General features: G+C 35.9%; 1 protein-coding gene across 1 annotated transcript in view; it reads right to left on the bottom strand.

Annotated features, from left to right (window-relative positions):
- CDKAL1 (CDK5 regulatory subunit associated protein 1 like 1) overlaps window positions 1–17,066 on the bottom strand; it is a 412,737-nt gene that overhangs the window by 222,214 nt on the left and 173,457 nt on the right. Inside the window, exon 9 of the mRNA XM_017808582.1 lies at window positions 5,004–5,107. Coding sequence (XP_017664071.1) covers window positions 5,004–5,107 — 104 coding nt within the window. The remainder of the gene's footprint in view (window positions 1–5,003; window positions 5,108–17,066) is intronic.

The following is a 17,066-nucleotide window of genomic DNA, read 5'->3' as shown; positions in this document are numbered from 1 at the left end:
TACTTAATATTTGTCCTTTAATGACTGTCAGCTGCTCTGAAATCATACAGAGAACTTAACTGGTAGTTGTGCAGGTGCAAAACAGCTACTGGTAATAAAGCAGAATGTCTTGACAGTACTTCTTAAGAACTACTAAAACCAAAGATCCTCAGAACAGCTCAGAGTGATCTGAAAAGCTCTGAAAACCAGTCACATTATATAAAATCAATCCTTATCATTATGAATGAACACCTGCTTCCAGTAAACTTGTAGAGAAAAATATTTAACGTGAATTTCCTTTAAAGTCTCAATACTCCAAGATCTACCAGATTAGGGATAATTGCTAAAGATAACTAATGAAAGCCAAAACTCCTAATTTTATTGCTACTCCTCTCTTTTGTAATGTCACATGTTGTCAAGATTTCCTAACCAGAATATTGGAATAAAAATAAATTATATTTTGCCATTACAATTATCCATCCAGAACCAATTGTTCCACATAGTTTGAGAAACAGTGTTTCCCAACAAGATGTGACTTTTATTTGAGCATCCTGGTTGCTACCATAAAATAAGCTAATATAGTAGTAATTATAGAGTGTATATTTTAATAGCAGTATATTCCCTGCCACCTGCAACAGGCAGGCAATGCTAAAGAAGTGTAGTTTTTTACTGGTAAATGCAGAAGATTTTCATTCTAAACTAGAAAGAAATAACAGCTAACTCCATAAAAATAGTTATATTTTTAGTTTAGTTTGCTGAATGGGCAAAAAATTGCTTGCAATATAAAGTATTATCTTTGCTCAGAAAGTCTCTCACAATATGTAGGTTTTACAAATCACTAGGTAGCATTTTCTGTTAGGTATCCTTTCATGATCATGGAAATCCCGCTTAAGGAAAAAGAAAATCAACTTAAAATCCTGCAATTTATCCAAAGCCATCCCAGGACACCACTCCACACAACATTCAAACCTCAGATTTCTTTAACTTTTGTGTCTCCTTGGCACACTGTTCACCAATGGCAGCTATGCCAGCCTTCCACTTCATATACTAAGCAAAACCACTTTGTTATATATAAAGTAGCTTTGGGAAGGAAAGAAAGAGTCCTCTCATAACTGTAAATGCAATCCCTAAAATAAAGCATTGAACATGACACAGCACATTTTGAAAAAAAAAAACATACTCATGAATTGATGAGCCAAAGAAAGTGCTGTACAATCAGCTATAGAAAAACTCTTTGCATAAATAACCTTACAGTAGACATTTGTTCTCTACTCAAAGACCACTTCACTGTATTTCACAATACTTTTTCTATTACTAGCTGTCTTACACAAGTCTGCTATATATTGTGATTTGACAAGTCTGACCATGTAAAAAATTTAACTACTTACTAAAAGTTGAACTTTACAGAAAAAACATTAAAGTTAAATAAGAAAAAAACTCAATAGACTACTTTCAATTTGAGATAGATTACTTTGTCAATGAAATTTTGTGAATTATTGAAGTCGTAACTTCAAAACTACTGTGGAGGTCAGACAGGAAACATGACCCACACAAAGTATGCAAAAACCCCTCCATTTCAGTACACTTTAACACTTAGTCCAATGTATGAAGAAAGTATGCAGCATGTACGAGAACCCTACAACACACTATTTGTGCACATTACACTGAATTTAAGATATTACAATAATATACAAAAAGAAAAACAACTTATTTCAGAGGTTAGAAATCTACAAGATATAGGCTGATACTTGTTCAATCACGGCTATTTCAGCCATCTCTTTTTAATTAGCTGGTTTAAATCAAGTATATGTTTATACAAATAATCTGAACACTCATGTAAATTATTACAGCTCCACCATCTGCTGCCATCTAGTTACCATTCTCAGCTGAGTATTGATCTTTTATTTTAAAAATTCACCAAAAAGATTAACGTTTGGACCCTAAAGTATACTGAAATAAATGCCTACTTACCTACGTCATATATGCAAAACTCTCAAAACCCACCAGCTAAATAAAGTCACAGAGCTAAATTTTGACTGAAAAGCCTAAGAATTTCAAAAATCTTCAGAAGTCATCTTGGAGAAAAACATCAAAAAGAGTGATGCTGTCAGGCACCACCTTACAGCTGCTGTCACACAGATGTCATACTATTATCTACCATATTATGGAAGTCCAAGAGTGGTCCACTAATTCCTTGAAATGGCTTGCAGACAAGTAATGCAGCATATCCTACAGCTTGGAAATTCTTGCATAGAGTTATCCTACCCAGATGCTGCAATACAGAAGTGACTGAAGAAAAATTGGGAGTATCTGACCACAACACTAAAGCCAGTTCTGGCAACATAGCGATGATAGAAATTATGCTTCTAGATGTTAACTGCAATCTTACCAAAGTGCGATCACCTGAATAAAGCATTTTAGAGAACTTCTTTGGGTTGAGATTTATGGGCCTGTAATAAAATGTCCCGAAATATAGGCCTTCTAATCCATTTTCAGTGTGTTCCACAATGGAAACATCCCATCTTTCGAGCCTATCAATTTGTGTACTGCAGGAATATATACATATATATACATACTAAACACTGCAAACAACATCAGTCTCTCTTTTCTTATATGACTCAATCGTGCAGTTATACAAAATAATCACATACTGTTTTGCTGCTGTTCTTCTAAGATACTTGAGTTCTCCCAACAACAATTCCAAAGTGGAATAACTTTTCATCACACATCTGTAACTCTCTGCATTTTTCACTAGAGCTTCAGCAACACATCTTCTGAGAAAACAGAAGTGATTGTTGAAGAGACTGTGGCTCAGTAACTCAGCAAGAGATTGAATAATGACTTTGAATTGCTTAAGTCTTTCACTTGATTGATGAAGTTTCTGCAGCCCAGCTGCAGCAAGCTGGCAGCAGTAAATTCTCCATACACTGCAAACTAAGTATCTGACTATTTCATCCCTGTTTCTAAGTATGTGAAAGCTGGAGTCAAAGCCTGTCATTTTACAACTCAGTACTTGCTTCTTTCCTTATGTCCTCTAACAGAGGTACTACTGTAAGGCCAAATAAGAATAGAACTCCCTGGAGATGCCTGCTGTGAGACATGTCATAGCATTTCTTCAAGAAATTTCAAAATAATAGCTTAAGGGTAACTTTTTCCATTAGAAATCAAGTTATTTTGAAACAGCCAATATTTATAATAAAGGCCATAGTGCAGCAGATGAATAGAATTACTGATTTTTCAATCCAAATGTACAATACTTGAAGTTAAAAGTACTTTCCAAAATTTCACATTCATTGTCGGCAAAGACAAATAAAACTCCAGTATTCTTTCTTGTTATATTGAGTAAATACATCTTTATGGTAATATAATGTGGACTTCGTGGCATATAAACACAATTATAAGAGGACAGACAAGTCTGATTTTTTTCCCCACACATACCATAAATCTAAATAAAATTTAAATAGTTAACTTAAGAAAGATCATAATCCTGACTATATTGCCGAGATCTTCTCTTTTCTTTGCCATATTTCCTTGCTGAATAGTCCAAAGTTTCTTCAGGATTTTTCAACAGCTGTGTAGTGCTATCTGAATAACACTATTCTTATCCTACTTATAAATGGCAGCTTCTCTCCTGCTCAGTGACTACTTATTGATTTCAAAATCACCCATCCTGTACTTCTAGCTTTCTGAAACGTTTCCTGAACTTCTTCTCCACCAAAATAATAAGTGTTTTTACACATCTTGTATTTCAGTTACTGACCATTTCCTAATATGCCTACAGGTTTTAGAAAATTGTGCTACTAAACAAGAAACCTGACACATGACAGGATTCCTGTCTATCCTAACAGACAATCCAATCCACAGCAATGACAGCATTAATTCTACATACCTAAGAGAGGAGCTTGGCTTTTAACAAAAGCAAAAGAAAAAGGCATTTGCAATCTTAAAGGAGAACTTTCTGTGTGGATAATGTAGAAATTAGAATTTATGAACATGGGCTTTGATTACAAAAAGATCTGTTCCCCGAATACTACTGATAGAAATAGTCAGAAGTTCATCACTGGCATTAATGAGGTTCATTATGGATCTCTAAATAAGGATGGATTTAAAAACACTTTTAATCATTGGAGACCTACTTCTTACTAGAGCAGTTGCAACACTCAGAGCCATAAGCAAAACCCAATGGATGTAGTCTGTACATGCATAGAGGATGGGACATCAAATGTTGCATTTATTGCTCTGCTTTCGATTCAAAATATTTGATACAGAAGATGAAGGAGCTGCTACAGCAGAATTACCTCTGTATTGTAAAATGTACATTTAATCTTCCAGAATGCCTCTTACCAGCATCATTTGGAAATCTGTATTTTTGAAATATAGGTAAAATTTAAAGAACAAATATTAAGAAACAATAAAGCTATCATAACTACCAGACTTACATGAGTTTTAGGCAGATACTGGCACAGAGAGTGTACTGCAGGAAAAACTTTTGATGTTTGATTGAATCCACGTGACATTATAAATATTCTAGTAAACTTAAAAGCTGTTAGGCTTTGTATAACTCTCAGACACATCCCAGAACTTCTCTTGGAAATCCATTACCAGAAAAAGCAATGTATCCCTAAACATGGTTTTAAGAATCCTAGGGAGGCTCATGAAATTTACTTTATAGTTGAGTAAAAATAGGTTACTGTCTTACTCTTTAGGAAACCAGAGATAGAGTAAAATGACCAAATTTTACAGTTCCTCTATTACAAAAAAAAAAAAAAAGTTCCTTGCATAGAACTTCATTTGACCAATCCTAAAATGAAAATGAAATATTCCTTATGGTAGGACTAAATTTTGTAAATAGAGGTGCACATCACAATGAAAGCATGGCTTTCTACCACAAAGGCACTGCCAGATACAGCTATGACTATTAAGAACATCAGTACGGTAACAGAGTCATAATGTATCACAATCATTACCTGTGAAAATAAGATGTTTCAATGTCTGACTTTTTTTGTAGGGATAAAACTCCTTACCTTGAAAAGACTGTTTGGCTCTGTCCACTAGTTCTTCAATTGGATAACTTGCTAGATCTCCTCTGGCATGCTTAGTTTTACAGTAGGTACATGCATTGAGACACCTGTTTAGAAAATTAAAATACTCAGTGTTTCTAACCAAGAAAGCTTTTATAGGCACAGCTATATTTTAAAGTACATCTCGAAAAATGAGCTCCTGTATATATGACCAGAAAATAGTAGTATTCCATTTTAAAATCAGTGAAATAGTCTGAAAAGTGTTTTGCCTTCCTAACTTCTTTCACATCTATATAGAAGGTGAAAAAATGATCAGTGGAAACCACATACAAAACCCAAGTGTTGGAATTCACATATTTTTAGAAAGTTATAGGTTAATAGTTGTCCATTACTAAAGAGTACTTCAGGCTTCCAATCCCACTATTATATAAAAGATCCAACCCGAATAAGTCCTGAAAGGCTTCAAGTAGATTTTAAAAACAGCGTGTATTTTTGAAAACACATTTCAGCTAATTTTTCCTTCTCTCCTTTGGCTTGTATAAACAAAACAAATAACGTAATGAGGGCAGAATCACCAAGTAGAAAGACAGCTTGGCACAAGAGATTGGGGAACTAATGAAAAGTCCCATAAGATAATGAAAGAATAATGTGAATGCTTTTAATTTACCTGACAATATAGTAAAGGCAGACTAAATCAAAGTACAAGGAGGGAAAATCAAAGCAAACAAAAACTACCACTCACTGTAAGTTTTTCTTAGATTAGCTTTTGGTTCCTGGTAGTGCCATGAATGCAATAAGCAGAACATTAAAAGAAGCTTGTTGTGCTTCTTTTCTTTTTTTCCTTCTGCCCTTTTTAAAGTCGATATTGCCCTACAGCTTTTTTTTTTGTATGGGGTTGTTGTGACTCATATGTAGGACCTGGCACTTCACCTTTTTGATACTCGTACCATTGGCCTCAGCCCATCGACCCAGACTATTCAGTTCCCTCTGCAAAGTGAGCTACCTACTCTCCAGCTGATCAACACCCCTGTCCACCTTAAGTGTCATCTGCAGAATTATTGAAGATGCACTTGATCCCCTACTCCAGGTCATCAATAAAGACATTAAAGAGGACAAATAAAACATTTGGGTGCTGGAAAAGGTGAACGTTCTAACTACAGGAGTATTACTATAGAACTTTCAAAACAGTACTGAAAAGGCAAAGATAGCACCAGGTGGGTTCTGATGAAGGCATCAGCTACAAGACTGTTTACTGCTTGGATCTATTTTTTCATCTCTTACAATGTCTAGCGTCTCCATGATTAGATGATTACTGCTTTGCAAACTCTAAAGATTTTCCTTCACAAAGACTGCTCTCACATGTTAGTTCTACTTCATTTGCAAAAGCAGTGGTTCAGATAGGGCAAAACACTGCAAAAAATGTTTGCTTAGGTGCCCTCTTGCCCCTGTATATTACCTTCTCCATTCAACAGTCTTATTTTCTTCCAGAGAACATCTAGATAGTTTGTGATTGTCTCTGCTAGACTGGATATGTTTATTATTTTTCCTGCCTATCAGACCCAAATATCTGACTTTAGCACCTACTTTAGATTAGAAAACTAAAATATACTGCTTAACCACAGCAATCGCTGTTCCATTAACTAAAAATATATACAAAAAAGGCTGCCAGTAAAATATCCAACTGTCTGTTAAAAATAGGGGAAAAAAAATCCCTAAATCTGAATCTTTACAACTTGCTCCAAATAACTGATTCATTCCCACCCAAACACAACTTATTCATCAGATGTATCTCACCTTTCCTTTGCAAATCAGAAGCTTTCATTGTACAAGATCTGAACACTGATTAAAAGGTAGTATTTGAAATTAAGAAAATGTAAGCAGATAATTGGTTTATGCTTTCTCTACGTAACCTATGTAGCAAACAAAAATGTTTTCTTCTAGGTCACTAACATCTAAAGTATACCACAAAAGGCTCTCCCTCAAAGCCCACGGATTACTCCTTTCTCATCCTCCTCCCCATACACAACTCTTTCAAGTTCCTTCAGTTCTTCCAGGGTTGCAAAGCATGTCTCCCTTTTTTTTCCCCCTTTTCTTTATTTTATTTTTTTGTTTGTTTGTTTTTAAAGCACAACTCTCCATTCAACCAAACACTTCATTTGTAAGCAGGTTCCTATCCAGACATCCCACTGTCACATTCCTTCCCCTCTACATCGTTCACTCAGTTAAAGCAGCCTTCTTCCACACAGCTACACAAAGATGGACTGGTAATGCATATTGCCATGTCCTCAAGAGCACTACTAAGCTTCCCTCTGGTAGCCTGGTCTTGTGTGTCAGTGGGGGCCAAAAGCCAGGCTTCCCCTCCCCCTCAGCGGGACGGGGGCAGCCAACATGAAGAAGGGGTCTACATAGAGATGGGGAGATCAGGTACCAAGTACTGTCCCAGGCAAAACAGACTCAACTGGATGGCCAAAGATTGCAAACAAACTCCTATCCCTTCACAAGGGCAGCTCACAGGTAATATTGTATTATTTTCTCCATATCTTCACCAGTAGTAGTCTATTATTTTCCTAAGATAACTAAGGCAAGGTGCTGGTTTTATTGCACCGCAGTTGCAGAGGGACCTGGCAGGGGCATTAAAAGGCAACATTCCTCACACCTCTTCCAGCAGTGCAGACGGCAAACAATCCTCTAGCATTTCAATAGCCACTTTCATGAGAAGAGAGTAAAGCAAGTAAAGAAAAATAATTATTTGTCCTATATAGGCTAACCCACAGATTTAGGTTTGAGGTTTGGGGTTTTTTGGTGTTTTTTTTCATTCTAGAGTTGTCCGGTTGGTTTTTTCCTCAACTTTGCTTTCATTTCAAGGAAACATAAAATCAGTTTCACAGCGGACATGTCTGCCCTTATAGAACCAACACAAAAAGGTGTGGTTTACACTGACGATTTTTGTACTAATCTTTGTTTTCTCCAAAGAATATAACATTACCAGCTACTTTCTCAATCTTCTCAGGTCATCAAGAAGAGATCTAATTGGTGACAATCCAGGTTACTTTAACATCCTCCCTTTCACCCACAGAATTCTGTCAGCCATCAGTAATGTAGGTATGTATCAAGATTTTATTTCTTGGCATGAATTTATTACCCTTAAATTTAAGCTGGGATTTGGGGGGGAAAAAACAAACAAACAAACAAAAAACCCACCACCACTAACAACTTTTATAATTTACTGAAATTTTCAAATTCTGATTTACTACAAGTTTGGTGTAAAAGTGAGTTTCAATAAAAATATTATTACATTTTTTTTTGTCATCTTGGGGGAAAACACTGCTTTTTTTAGACTTTCAAGTGTGTCAATTGATCATAAGATTCAAAAAAACTATAATGTTAGTAAGTTATTTAAAACAAACTTCTAAATTTATTCCTGTATAATAGATCTCAATAAATATAAAATCTAAACTGGTATTGTTGTGCAATAGAAAGGATTACTTATGCTATTTACATGGTATTTTTCTGTTTCCTTATCATGTATAGTGCGTTTATAAAACACAGCATGTTACCTCTTTCTCTCTTCTCCTTACAATTTATGCACAAGTCATATATTTCCTTACTACGTATTTTGCTTTGTACTTGTGTAGCAGTATTTGAAAAGCTCTACAGCAAGAGTATTAAACACTAGAAGTATTAAGCACTAAGTAAGAGTACTAAGTACTGAAACTTATACCTTGAGGATAAGTTTCACATCTTCCTTCAATGCTCCTTTCCTACAAGACTGGGCTACCTGAAAATATACAGTAACAGCAGTTCTTCTCTGGTACTTCAATAAACTTTGTCACAAAGACAGAATGGAAGTGTGGAGCAAGAAGTATGAAGAAAGAAGGGGAAGATATTTTCCAAATATCCACAGTATTATTGTATTATTTCTCCACATTTTCATGGTATTATTATATTATTTTCCAAATATTCATAGTGTTACGTGGGAGTGTTTCCAAGAGTTTTGTTACTATGGTCTTTAACTACAACTTCAGAGGGTTTGTTGATTTATTTTTGGGTAGGAGCTGAAAGCTGGGATTTGGAAGCAAATTTTTTTCCAAGTTTTGCTGCACCAGTTAACTTATTCCTACTATAGAAAAAAAAGTATTGTGGAATGCCTACATAACTTAGTTTTTATCTTCTTTGGTATTTAAAGAGGTTATATAACAAAACCAAAATGAGGCAGACTTAGATGTAACATAGAAAGAGATAAATTTTAGAAAGTAAATCAAAAGAGGCAAAACTTTTAAACCCTATTTGTGCCGTATTTGTTAATTCCAACCTGGAAAAAGAAATAATCTTTTGGGCTACAGCTGACCAACAAAAAGATGCAGGTTGCAACTATTTGTAAAAATGCTGAATTAACCATTTTTCATAGATTTGAGAATTACCAATTCTTGAAAACAGAAATTTAAACCAAACCATAAGCATAAGAAAGTATCTGTAGTGGTTTTTTCCCTAGTAAGTCAGCCTCTACTGCAAGTTTCCAGCACAACAAATTACTCATATGCCCATGCTGTCACATACTCAGACCACAGACAGTGGAAAAAGGCTGTTGGGAACTCTGAGAATCTGAGCATTGCTTCTTACTAAGTGGCATTCACCAGCAAGTGGATCATCAGCCCAATAGGTAAAGCTCTCCCTAAAAATCACCCTACAATTTAGCTATTAATGAAATACATAGGACTAGGAGCTGCAAGAGAGTATATGTGTTTAAACTGGAAGCCTTCTTCAAGCATTTAAAGCTGGTTTGCAAATGTTAGTTCATATTAATACAGGTCAAAGGTTTCTTCTGCACAAAGAAATCACAGACATTTCTAGAAAAAATAATTAACGATCATTGTGTTCATAGTTACCAGTATGTTTTAGATAAATTTTATAGTGATTCCAGAAAAAAACCCTGAGTCCTGGTTTTCCAACATACTAAACAGATTAAGGTATTTTGAATTATTAACCTTTTGCTTTGCATTATTAACCTTTAATCAGTTATGTGCCCAACACACAGAACTACTCACAGTAAAGTGAGTATTATCTGTGAATATTATTCACAGATAAATTACTACCATGTGGCTAATTAAAAACTTTCTGAACATGTTACCAAACTGTGTAGCATCAACATTTTGGTCAAGTGTCTGAAATTTTCTTGTAGACATAGGTAACAGTGGTATTCACATTGTTTAGCTAGTATGTGCTCAAGTTGTGCATTAGATTAACCACAGTCTTCATTTCAAAAGAGTAATATTGCTCACAAAACACATATTTAACATGAAAGGCTACCCCTTGCAGATGGAAATAATTATGAGTAAGAATGCTTATGACACAGCAGACAAATAAAGACCTTCCTTGAGCGGGACTAATCAGTGGATTTCAGCAGCAGATGAGAATGAGGTACAGACACAAGGAGCAAAATCTTGGTTCCTCTTAATGGGACTTGTGCCACTAAGTTTAGTGAAGACAGGATTCCACCCTCAGATATGAAAAGTATAAAACATCTTCCATTCAAGAATCAGAAAACAACTCAATTACAGATCTTAATGAGCCGTTAGTGTGCATGTCACTCAAATTGAAAGTGATTGATCAAGACCAGACATCTGTGAGCAAGATGGGAATGCTGAATGCTGCAACGGTGTCATATGATAGAGAAGATCACTGCTGCTCTGCAAGTGGTTAATTTTGGGGAAATGTTCCTTTAATATCTAGAATAATCCAGTAAATTCTTGCTTGGTAACAACCTAGTAAAATTCCTGTTTGGCATCATTCTGGTGAAAAAAAACGAAACCAAAACCAAGCAAACCTCAGTCCTGAGTTTAACAAATTAGAAATTTGCATACAATCATTAATCACAGTTCAGACTAAACACTAATGTGAGCCTTTATGAGATTGGACTAGGTATACATATTCAAGATTTTATGAAGTTCACCCTATTGAAAAAAAATAATAACAAAATTCTGCCAGTAGTGCAGTGCCCATGATCATCACATCAGTATAAACATGGAAAGATTGCTCATCACTGTCTCCCACAACATCTCGCTGTATCTACCATCAGACTTCCTTAGGCAGCCTCAACAATTCCAGGCCAAGAATATTTCGTATTAGTAAACTGTGGTTTTCCTGAAAGGGGAGTGTCATTTACTTGTTTCAAAATACAGTTTGCAGAAGAGATTTATGCTTTTATAAGATACTTTTAGAGTTTATATCAAATGTAATTTTGGTAAAAATGCTCTGTAGTGTGAATAAAGAGAAAACTCCCCTTGCAGGCTTGACTGAGCAAAAGAAAGATGAGAAATACATACTCCTAGCAGATGAAAAGGAGATGGATACTAGTCACAAGTTACTAAACAAGAGCTAGTAGAATTCTACAAACATTTTGCTCCTTAGGCTACAAAGTTTTGACAACCTAAGAACAGCACTTACACTATATTTATAGTTAAATATCATACTATATTTATAGAATTAAATGACATTAATATTTCATAGTATTCTGTCTCTATGAAGTCTACTTTGTACTTCCAAAATTTCTGAATTCCCTCAAATAACTGCAAATGGATCAGGAGGAAAAAAAATAGTAATTCACAAGAAAATAAAAAATAAAATTTAAAAAAAAAGCATGCCTAATATGCCTGACTTTTTTGGGGGGGAAACTGTTCTTTTGCTTGAAGTTTGCACATTTTAGAATAAAGCCTTTCAATCCACAATGACAGGGAATATAATTTCCTGTCAAATATTTGGGGCACTAGAGGATGTTTGCACTTTAAAAGTATTCAGGATTTAAAATACTTTTGAAACAGTGGCAAGCTATATCTCATGAAGGCTAATTAGCCTAAGCAGAAAACAACATTGTTACAAAAACACTGTTTCTAGTATCCCAGCTTGTTGAGACTGAGCTTGGACACCAGCCACAGGTGCTATGCTACATAGCACTCAAGGTTACAACACTTTCGAGTTGAGAAAAGCAGGACTCGTCTGAACCTTCGCAGCCAACTATTTGACAAATATGCTCCGATAAAAATTCTGCTCTGAAAGTGCAATGCCAGTCTAAAAAAAAAAAAAAAGTCTCTCAAAAAAGTTTTAGCAGAAAATAGGATGGCACTTCAAGCGATACTATACAGTGCATGGGACTGTACACACTTTTCTCAAAGTAGAATGCAACCACAAAATGATGTTTTTTAATTCTGCAACCCACGCCATGCTCAGCAAAATGGCAAGAAAGTGTATTATAATTTTGTTCTCTGAAGAGCTTTGAAGGCAGTGCTTTATTAGGTAATGTCTCACTAGTTACTAAGCAAAAGGAATTTGGAGAAAAGGCACCTCCATTGGTTTGATAAGCCATAATATGTTTTAATTTTGTACTTCAAATATTTGCATTTTGTGAAACTGAATTCCTACAGTCAAGTGCAGGTAATTCAAAGGTCACAGCTGTGTAGTTATATCATCATACATTCACCTTGCTCACTTCAAGGCCAATGATTTAAACATCAGCAAAATCAAGTGCATCAATGGTGCTTTCCAATGCCTGTCTGAATAACTTCTTGAATAATTATTCTGGCCACATAGTTCTGCAATTGTTTTAATTGATTCATTAAGGCATTCTAAATTGATATTACAAGATAAAACATTCCACTGTTAAGCTGCATACATTTGTGTTCCGCATCCTGTCTCAAAATGGCGCATTGCTAGATGCTTACTGGAAACTAAAACGTTTTTTTCACTACATTGAAACTAAAGTTCTTTGATTCACAGAGACTTAAGTCATTTTAAAAGCATTTCCAAACATCTGCTTGGCTATGTAGACCACAGCTTTGGGGGTAGATTATGACAGGCATTGATATCAAGAAAGGGACTCAGCTGAAATAGCACAGGTAGATAAATCAGGTTCTGTGGTTGCATGGAGCAGAAAATGCCATGGCATTGTAACTACAAGTAATCAATTCTTCCAGCACTTCATAAAGAACAACAATATTTGAAAGATGATGACTGCTGGTCTCAGGCAAATAGTAATGAAGATGGTAAAACGAAGAGTTATGACAGAAAAACCTTAGATAGAAAAGATACTTTCTTACATATCTGCTCACAGCTCATCCCCAAGACACAATGGCAGAATATCCAACATCACTATTTCACCATGCATAAGGCACTATTACTTTCAGACTCTTTCTAATGAACAGCAGTGGTTGGAAAATGACCTGTGTAGACAGGATTCTTGGAGATTTGCTTTAATTTATAAAGTTTTAGAGGACCGACTTAACAACTGCCTTAGTATTTAAAGAAACAAATAGCGTAATTTTATTAAAATTCTGCTGGAGGCAGATGACTTAGCACAACTTACACAGAATGTGCTGCAAAACATAATTGGGATAGTAAGGAACAATTTCATAAGCTTTTAAAAAATCAGCTTTTGAAGGTTTTTTTAACAAAATACTAAGAATTTAATTTAAATTGTGATTTCTAGGGGCGTGGGGCTGTGTAATGAGCATATTTAAAGTTCTGTTTCAGGAATGAAGCATCACAGCAGATCTCCAAGACTGGAAGGAGAAGGGTAAAGGGAGTCAAGTGTCTTTCTACAAGCAATCTACTTCATTTACCATGCATCTTCACAACATTAGCAGTTCCTGAATCACCCCTACAGAAAACATGGTTGAAAAGCAGACCACTGCCTGTGATAAGGGCTATTGTTTTTACTTCCTGAATGGCTTTTGGGACAGACTCTTTTAGAGTGGTGAAATCTCACAGGAAACATTAGGCTGCAGTTAATTCTGTAACATACAGCAGGTACCACTCAGATTCTCGGCATAAAAGGCATTGTTTTTGTGCTGGTCAAAACATCCTGGGGGGAAAAAAAGTTACATTTCAGCAGCACTAAAACTACCAGGCTTAATTTAGAATTTATCTGAGGTTGCCATCAGACCAATTTCCAAAAAACCATTTGTAAAATGTCTGTGGGAAAGTGGATCTGAATTGTCTGGGTAAAATAATGGAAATAAGTGCATAATGAAAACAAACTCACCACTTATAATCTAGAAAGAATCCCTTCCCAATGATTGCATCAACACAAAGCTTTCTGACCCCAAATGGTTGTGGTAGCTGTAGAAATTTTAGAAGCTCCAGTGTGGACAAGGATATAAGCATTATCTGCAATTAATATTATGCTATTGCTCCTAAATGTCATTTCTATCTTGTAGTACAGTGGTTAGTCTTGCTGGGAAAAAAACTGTTCTGTGCAGCAGTAGACACGTTCATGCTTCAAGCACATATTCTTTGCTATGTATTACTTTGTCAACTTAAAATGAAAGAAGACCACACATTTCAACATAATTGCCCAATCCTAAATCTAAAATTTTCCAAGCAATTTAACGGACTGATTTACAGTTATTCTTACAAGAATCCAATGACTGATATCTTCTAAAAATAGAAATTTATACCAGGGTCCTGATGTTTGCCTTCAAGACTCTTCAAGGGGATTTTCAGAAGCAAATTAATCCCCTCTTCACACAGTTATAGAGCTAAGTCAGTCAGACCATGGACACAACTTCCTTACTACCCATGTATCTCTTAAATAAAATGCAAGTTAAGGTACTCACTTTGAATGATTAGGGAAACAAAGAGTAATGAATTATTTTATTTTCATTATTTTATAATGTCATTATTTTATTTTCATTATTTTATAATGTCATTGTTTGAATATATTTAACTATATTTTGCAGAATTTAAAATTAGTGACAATGCAGAAAAACAGGAAACTGTAGTCTTTCATTACTAATGATCCTCAACTTCTCCATCTGCTTTATTTCTCTAAAATTCTCTCCTTCTAATGATTCCTCAGATCTACTTTATTTTTTTCCTACCATTTTCTTAACCTTTTCCTCTTGTCTTGCATTTTGGTGACTGTTAATGCCATGTAATGCCATGCTTGTAACTCTCCCGCAGTGTCCTCATGTCCCAATAACTTGGAATGGTATGACATTCTTCCAAGCTAGTTGGCAAGTGTTTGTATGCTTTGATTTCCTCTTTAACTACTCAAGTCTGTGGTGAGCCTGAAATTCTTCCACTTCAACTGCTGCCAGCTCTGACAGAAACCATAACTTGCTAGACTTTTTTTTTTTTTTAAAGCACAAAGATGAACAGCTAGCTTTAGATTTAAGATGATGGGGTTTTTTTGTCCTCTCGTGTCCATTGCCACTCAGACAGTTACGGTCAGTCATTTAAAAGAAAATCAGAAAGACCATGACTAAAGCACTTAATGCACAAATCAGAACATTAAAAACAGGCCACAGAACCTCTTGGGGATTCAGGATCTAAACAGCCTTCTAGATATCACAGGCTGAAAAATACACAAGAGGCAGCTCTAGTCATCAAATGCAAGACTTAACAGTAAAAAGGAATGGACAGACAAAACACAAAGTAGCTCAGCAATTCAGTTGTTTACAGGCCTTAGTCAATACTTAAATGGAATCTTTCTTCATATTTCCACATCTACATCTGGTACAACATTATCTTTGCAATGGCTGACTTGAAATATTTTTTCAGCTGTAACAAAGACACAGGCTTTTGGATGAGGGGGTTTTTGCACAATCTGCCTATTGAACAGACCCGACAAGCCAGTGTAGCAAGGAACACTATCCAGTGACTTCCCCGCAGGAACACAGATATGGCTGGTGACATCATACTACAAGATGTTTATTTGCTTTTATAAACATGGGTTAAATTGACATTTTCCTTGAGAAGCTGAGTTGTCTGAAGAAAGAAACACGAATCTTGCCTTCTACTAAGAGGTGACTGACCCTGTGAGATGGAGGACTGGGAATGTCATATGCCTTAATTTTAGGCAGGCCTTTGCAACAGTCTCCTAAAGAATCTGTGAAGTCAAACTGCTGTGATACAGACTGAGTAAGTGGACAACAAGGTGGGTTTACTGTCTGGACTGCTGGGATTTGGTGAAGCAGTGCAATGTCTAACTGGTGGCTGGTTAGTATTGGTGTTCCTCAGGGACTGACTGATGAAGATGCCACTATAATTTCCTGACTTTATTAACAGCATGGGTGAAGGGATGTAATGCATCTGCAGCAAATCCCAAGATGGAGGTGGGGAGAGCACTTAATGTGTTGAAGGGCAGGTTTTCTATTCAGTGAAATATCAACAGCCTGGAGAAATTGGCTAACAGGAACTTCATGAAGAGAATTGGCCTGTTCATTGTTAGTATGAGGAGATCTTACTGCTGTCTACAAAGAGCTGATGGGAGCAGTGAAGGCACAGCTGGGCTTTTCCTGGAGGTTCAAGGTCACAGGATTAGAAGCAATGGATACACACTGTAATACGAGAAAATGTGATTAAGACCAAAGAAAGTATTTTACTATGACAGTGGTCAAGTACTGGAACAGGCTGCCCCACAGCTGATCTCATCTCTTTGGGATCCTGGACCTCAACAAGGACGTTATTTCTTTCTAGAAACCAAATACTTCCTCTGCTCCAGGTTTACATGTGCGTCTGCATGTATGAATGTGAGCACATACATGTGTGACACATAGACGAGAAGCCAAGCATGCTTCCAACCCCACCAGAAGCTTAGATTCAACTACTGGGGTAAGAAAAGCTAGAAGATGAGAAATTAATGCAGAGAAGGACCAAATCTGGTCTGTATAAGAAGGACTAGACAGAAACATTAAACAAAAGACACCACAAGCAGTACCAGCATTTAATCATTTTTGTTCCATTTGTAATCATATACATTCAGAGTACGATACTGAAACAAACGTATTGTCTATAAAAACACCACAGCACTTTGAAGGCTAACATGAACAGACAAACAAGTATGGCAGGTTTTTTGAAGCATATAGCAAGTAACCAGTAATGAACAAAATATTTCCAAACATTTCCAAACTCAGCCATATATGAGTTCACAAAAAAAAAAAAATTAGAACACTGATTTTAGAGATTACAACAGAGATAATCAGTTCCGTGCAAATTAGTTTTCTGCTTTTGTCATGTTCCTCCACAGGATAAAAGGGGCACTGTGTCCATACCCGGAACATTGTGAAAGTG

The sequence above is a fragment of the Lepidothrix coronata genome, unplaced genomic scaffold, assembly GCF_001604755.1.
Source record: "Lepidothrix coronata isolate B3197 unplaced genomic scaffold, Lepidothrix_coronata-1.0 Scaffold23, whole genome shotgun sequence".
NCBI lineage: Eukaryota > Metazoa > Chordata > Aves > Passeriformes > Pipridae > Lepidothrix > Lepidothrix coronata.
This window is presented reverse-complemented; position numbering and strand designations above follow the sequence as displayed.